This window comes from Lucilia sericata, unplaced genomic scaffold (genome assembly GCF_015586225.1).
Source record: "Lucilia sericata isolate MDLA Ls3-8-SP2 unplaced genomic scaffold, ASM1558622v1 Contig001288F_arrow, whole genome shotgun sequence".
Taxonomy (NCBI): Eukaryota; Metazoa; Arthropoda; class Insecta; order Diptera; family Calliphoridae; genus Lucilia; species Lucilia sericata.
This window is the reverse complement of record NW_023995238.1, coordinates 1,430-8,378: the sequence shown is the minus strand read 5'-3', so window position 1 is coordinate 8,378 and position 6,949 is coordinate 1,430. Positions and strand designations below refer to the sequence as shown.

Sequence of the window (6,949 nt, the reverse complement as noted above, 5' to 3'; positions counted from 1 at the left end):
ATGGCTTCAAGCTTTTGCTAAACTCTTGAAAAGGCTTTTGTTTACTAAAAATTTTACATTAAGAGTTAGCTAGAAAGCTAGACATTGCATAGCTATTTCTAAAGCTTTTAGCAAAAAGCTCTTGTTAGAAACATATCAATTTTAAAGATTTTAACACTAAGAATTAGCTTTGAGCTAGCTAAGCTCTAATAAAACTTTTCATAATTCTAAGTCTTCAAATATTTTATTAAAGCTTAAAGCTTTCGCCACCAAAAATTAAAATCTTTAAAAAGTCATAACAATATTATAGAATTCTATAACATGAAATGTTTGCTTAAAGCTCATTTCCGATTGTAACTTAATCGTTACTGAAAACGAAAAGTCAGTTTAACTTTGTATCCGTAAATGTGCCTTTAAAGCTTTAGAAAGATTGTATTAAAATCAAATATTTAATATAAATTCATTAAATGTAATACTTCAGCTTTAGTAAAATTTTTTGAATTGAAAATTTTTCATAAAATTAAAAGCTTTTTACTATGGGAATTAGTTTTTAAGTTACACTAAATTGTTAGAAACATTATCATAACATAAAAAGCTTTTAACTTTAGGAATTAGCTTTCCAGCTAGACTAAATTGTAAGGAACATTTTCTGTTGCAAACTTTAGAAAGCTTTTAATATAAAGAAATATTTTATAAAAATTTATTTCATATTTTATTAAAATGTTTATGCAATCTTGTAAAATTGTAGTTTTTTTTGAAATGTTTATAATAGTAAAAGCTTTTGACATCAAGTATTAGCTTTTAAGCTGATCTAAGCTTTGAGAATTCCATGTGTTGAAGATTTTACTAGAAACTTTAAAAAGTTCTTGTTAAAAACAAAATTATTTCATATTTTATTAAAGCTTTAGGGAAACTTGAGATATGTATTTCAACTTTTTTAAAGTATTTGTTTCTCCGTTAATCTAACTTAAGTCCAATATTCTAAAATGTTATACATATACATACATTATAAATATAACAGTTTACAAAATATAAAACTTTATGTATATAACAGATTATAGGTATATTTTCTCCATTTTACAAAAAGCTTTTTTCCACTGGTTTTAAACTTTACTAAAAACTTGTCAATATACATTCACACAAAATGTTACTGCTTTCCAATGTTAACATTGTTGAAAAGCTTTACCAAACTGCTGTCATCCCACTTAAACCAAAAGCTTTTTACATTTCTGTTAAACTCAATAAACAGTTTAAATTTAACTCCTCCTCTCTACCAACAAAATGTTAACTAACATCAATATATGTTAACACTTTTTTCACACACTTATCTTACTTATCAACAACTAATTACTTAAATAACCAATAAATACTTGTCTTGTGTCGTCCACTTACCAGAATTTTTGTTACCAATTTCTCTTGTCATTTCTTCGGTACGATTTTTAAACTTTTCTGTAATGCGATATTGAGCAAAAGTCATATTTTCATTACGCATTTGTTTGCCCAGACTGGTCATCATGAGGTAACAGGTATGTTGACCAGCAACATTACGTTGACCATCAGCATCGTAAAAGAAAATGGAACGTGACCATTTGTGTCTGTGTAGAAGAGAGAATAATTAATATTTATAAGTATTTCAATTTAATAGTTATTAATTTTATCTAACCTTTTCATTACCGATATTGTTAGTTCTGATATGGATTCAAAACTTAACATACCCGTACGCAATAGCATATAAAATTCATCCGAACATTTAGTTTTGGGTTTTTCAAAATCAAATGTGGAACCACCCACTGATATGAGGGGTGTGCCATTGCTATTGAAGTACTTGGCTATACGGCCAACAGCAGCTGGAAAATAAATTAGATTGGTTGTTATTGGAAATGCTTTGATAGATAAAATATATACATTTGTATTTCTAACTGATCGTTTAATACTGATCGATAAATTTTCAGTAGAAAAGTTTCTGATCTCCAACTTGTCTATAGAAACTTTACTGATCGTTAACTTTTCTATTAAAAACTTACTAATCGTCAACTTTTCTATTGAAAACTTACTGATCATCAACTTTTCTATAGAAAACTTACTGATCATCAACTTTTCTATAGAAAACTTACTGATCATCAACTTTTCTATAGAAAACTAAACTGATCATCAACTTTTCTATAGAAAACAAAACTGATCATCAACTTTTCTATAGATAACTGAACTTATCGTAAACTTTTCTACAGACAACTTACTGATCGTCAACTTTTTTATAGAAAACTGAATTAATCGTTAACTTTTCTATAGAAAACTGGTGCGATCGTGAACTTTTCTATAGAAAACTGAACTAATCGTCAACTTTTCTATGGACAACTTACTGATCGTGAACTTTTCTATAGAAAACAGAACTGATCGTCAACTTTTCTATAGAAAACTGATCTGATCGTAAACTTTTCTATAGAAAACTAAACTGATCGTGAACTTTTCTGTGGAAAACTAAACTGAACATTTCTATGGAAAACATGGCTGATCATCAACTTTTCTCTAGAAAACTAAGCTGATCGTCAACTTTTCTATGGAAAACTGAACTGATCGTCAACTTTTCTATAGAAAACTGAACTGATTGTCAACTTTTTTTATAGAAAATTGAACTTATCGTCAACTTTTCTATAGAAAACTGAACTGATCGTCAACTTTTCTATGGAAAACTGAACTGATCGTCAACTTTTCTATAGAAAACTGAACTGATTGTCAACTTTTTTTACAGAAAATTGAACTTATCGTCAACTTTTCTATAGAAAACTGAACTGATCGTCAACTTTTCTATAGAAAACTTAACTGATCGTCAATTTTTCTATAAAAACCTGAAATGATCGTAAACTTTTCCATGGAAAACTTACTGATCGTAAACTTTTCTATAGAAAACTGAACTGATCACCAACTGAATTGATCGTCAAATTTTCTATAGGAAACTATACTGATCGTCAACTATTCTATAGAAAACTGAACTGATCGTTAACTTTTATATAGAAAACTGAACTGATCGTTAACTTTTATATAGAAAACTGAACTGATCGTTAACTTTTAAATAAAAAACAGAACTGATCGTCAACTTTTCTATAAAAAAACTGAACTGATCGTCAACTTTTCTATAGAAAACTGAACTGATCGTCAACTTTTCTATAGAAAACTGAACTGATCGTCAACTTTTCTATAGAAAACTGAACTGATCGTCAACTTTTCTATAGAAAACTGAACTGATCGTCAACTTTTCTATAGAAAACTGAACTGATCGTCAACTTTTCTATAGAAAACTGATCTGATCGTAAACTTTTCTTTTAAAAATTGAACTGATCGTCAACTTTTCTACAGAAAATTTAACTGATCGTCAACTTTTCTATAGAAACTAAACTGATCGTCAACTTTTCTATAGAAAACTGAACTGATCGTCAACTTTTCTATAGAAAACTGAACTGATCGTCAACTTTTCTATTGAAAACTTACTGATCATCAACTTTTCTATAGAAAACTAAACTGATCGTCATCTTTTCTATAGAAAAGTTACTGATCGTCATCTTTTCTATAGAGATGTTGCTGATCGTCTACATTTCTGTACAAAAGTTACTGATCGTCAACTAAAATATATAAATAAAATATGTCCAAATTGGGTATATTTTTGTATAGAAAATTTAGCCAAATTAGGCATATTTCCTTATTGGTCATTATCCTTTCAAATTTTAAGTGTAATACTGCTAAATTACATTTAATTTACAACCAATTCGATTGATTTATCACTCACCACCCCACCCCCCTTTAACTCACCTAATGAATAATCACAAACGGGTCCGAAAAACACGTGCGAACAATTCTTCACTATCCCATCCATAGCCTTAACAGCAGCAAAAGCTGCATCACATTTATCATCCTGCGGCATCCAATCGAATTGTATGTATGACGGCAACAAACCACTGGCATGTATACGTTGCTCTGCCACTTGTAAAATGGGTACGACACGTTTCAATGATGCCACGTAACCATCATCGTCGGGCATCAGAACAAGAGCACGTATTGTACAATTGTAATCGGCGGGAAAAAAGTTTGTCAATGTCACATTATTTGTTGCTAATACAGTTGATTGATAATTATTATTGTTGTTGATGTTATCCGGCGTCGACCAGATGGGTTGACATATTGCCTCACATGAACGACTGGGTTCATAGCGACAACTGGCCTCTACCAGATGTTGCGGCAATTGGATAACGGTGAGAAGTAAGAGTAGAGTATTTACAAAGTAAAAGAGATCTGGAAAATATGATGACATTTTATAAGAACAATTTAGGAGCATTTTCTGTGGGGGAGGACAAGGAGCCGAAGTTTGCTGCTGTTGCTGAAGGCATTGAGTAAGACATGTTTTATTTGCTGTTGGGTAATGATGTGTATAATAAAGTTGCTGCTGCTGTTGTGTACTTTTAAATTGTTTACAATATAAAATGCTAATAATACTGTTTAGGAATTTATTGTTTGTGTTGCTGTTGTTGCTGCTGCCATTGTTGTTGTTGTTGTATTTAGTTAGCTGGCAATCATTACTGTTGTCATTGTTATTAGGAAATCCCTTGCATTTGCAATTTAAATTTGTTTCTACTGTAGTTGTAGCTGTAGTTTTTTTTGTTCGTATTTGTTTATTGCAATTTCTTGGTTTTATGCAAATATTTATTTCTTCCTTGGCACTTTCTCTATCTTCCTTTACATATTTGTCCGTATCCTCGCTTGCTTTGCCTCGTCCACAAATGTCATTTCTAGTATTTATAGCAGCATTATATTTGTCTTGTTTACATTTTCTACAACAAGATGCTGTTGCAGCATCATCATCTTCTCCAGCTCCTCCACAATCTCGTTTATAAAATGTTTGTGTGTCTGCTGTATGTGTGACTTGTGCAATGACCCTTAATGTTTTAGTTACTTTTGTTTCCATTTGATTTTGCAACAAAGTTGTAGTCTCAGCATATTGAGGTCTATAACTTGCCTCCTGCATAATCTTCCTTTTTCCTTACACAAAACTATGTTTGTAAAGATGTGTTCATAAGTTTTACTGTGTTCACCACTACATTTAAATTGAGGAAATAAAGGTGTTTTTGCTTTCTATTTTTGTATATTGAAAACTTTGTTGTTTGTTATAAATTATTTCTTTTGAAATTTTGTTGTGCCAAGTTTACATTTGAAAGGGGTTGCACTCAATTAATGTTGCATGTAAAAACTTTTTTTTTGCATATTTTTGTTATATTTTTTTTTTTTTATTTATGGTTTTACATCATCAGTTCATATGTTTTGGTGGCTCGAAAAACAAAAAGCTAAAAATCACCAGAAAACCTCATATTGGCAGGTGTAGCTTAGATCCTTATGTTATTAAAGGGGGAAGGGCACAGGTTATAGTTTTTAGATTTTTGAACTTTTGTTATTTTTGCCAGTTTTTCCTGCAATGAAAGCAAACGGAAAGAAAAATGAAAATATTTCATTTCAGCATTTGTGTGGTAAATAAACTATGTAATTAAATTTAACTACAGTCAGTGATTAAAAATGTAAAAACTTTAGCAAAACCCAAAAGCTATAACTGTTTTTAAATCCTAAAATAAGAAATGCAAATATTTTGGCCGATTATTATGTCTCCGTTTTCACTTACAGATCATACAAATACAGATCTATAGAAAATTCACTGATCGCCAACTTTTTAAACAAAACTCACAGATCGTCAACATTCTTTAGAAAACTCATCGATCAAGTCAAATTGTTTAAAGAAAGCTAACTGATCTTTAAATGTTATATACAAAACTAACTGATCGTAAACTTTTCTATAGAAATCATAACTGATGGTCAATTTTTATATAGAAAGTATAACCGATCGTCTATTTTTATATAGAAAATATAATAAATCGTTCTATGGAAAATATAACTGATCCTCAGTTTTTTATAGAAAACATAGCTGATCGTCTGTTTTCTATAGAAAATTTAACTGATTGTGAACTTTTCTATAGAAAACTAGACTGATCATAAACTTTTCTATACAAAACTATATCGATCGTCAACTTTTCCATAGAAAACTAAACTGATCGTCAATTTTTCTATAGAAAACTAAACTGATCGTCCACTTTTCTATAGAAAACTTGACTGATCGTCAACTTTTCTATAGAAAACTTGACTGATCGTCAACTTTTCTATAGAAAACTTGACTGATTGTCAACTTTTCTATAGAAAACTTGACTGATTGTCAACTTTTCTATAGAAGACTTGACTGATCGTCAACTTTTCTGTAGAAGATTAGACTGATCATCAACTTTTTGTAGAAGACTAGACTGAACGTCAACTTTTCTATAGAAAACTAGACTGATCATAAACTTTTCTATACAAAATTATACTGACCGTCAACTAGACAGATCGTCAACTTTTCCATAGAAAACTAGACTGATCGTCAAATTTTCTATAGAAAATTAGACTGATCGTCGTAGATTCTATAGAAAACTAGACTGATAGTCAACTAGACTGATAGTCAACTTTCTATAGAAGACTAGACTTTCCTATAGAAAACTAAACTGATCATCAACTTTTCTATAGAAAACTAGACTAATCGTCATCTTTCCTATAGAAAACTAAACTGATCGTCAACTTTTCTATAGAAAACTAAACTAATCGTCAATTTTCTGTAGAAAACTAGACTGATCGTCAACTTTTCTATAGAAAACTAGGCTGATCGTCAACTTTTCTATAGAAAACTAGACTGATCGTCAACTTTTCTATAGAAAACTAGACTGATCGTCAACTTTTCTATGGAAAACTAAACTGATCGTCAACTTTTCTATGGAAAACTAAACTGATCGTCAACTTTTCTATTGAAAACTGAACTGATCGTCAACTTTTCTATAGAAAACTGACTGATCGACAACTTTTCTATAGAAAACTGACTGATCGTCAACTTTTCTATAGAAAACTTACTGAT

General features: G+C 30.2%; 1 protein-coding gene across 1 annotated transcript; it reads right to left on the bottom strand.

The window, feature by feature from the left end:
- Positions 1–236: 236 nt before the first annotated feature.
- On the bottom strand, positions 237–5,428 carry LOC119610848. Its single transcript, XM_037966245.1, has 3 exons — positions 3,784–5,428; positions 1,643–1,826; positions 237–1,574 (listed from the first exon to the last, which is right to left on the bottom strand). The coding sequence occupies exons 1-3, from the start codon at positions 4,991–4,993 to the stop codon at positions 1,331–1,333; spliced, it is 1,638 nt and encodes a 545-aa protein (XP_037822173.1). The 5' UTR covers positions 4,994–5,428; the 3' UTR covers positions 237–1,330.
- Between the last annotated feature and the right edge of the window lie 1,521 nt (positions 5,429–6,949).

Coding starts and splice junctions, on each gene's coding strand:
- LOC119610848 (XM_037966245.1), bottom strand. CDS start 4,993: ATGCAGGAGGCAAGTTATAGACCTCAATATGCTGAGACTACAACTTTG. Junction 1,827..3,783: donor CGTTTGTGATTATTCATTAG/GTGAGTTAAAGG, acceptor TTTATTTTCCAG/CTGCTGTTGGCCGTATAGCC. Junction 1,575..1,642: donor ACAATATCGGTAATGAAAAG/GTTAGATAAAAT, acceptor TCTTCTACACAG/ACACAAATGGTCACGTTCCA.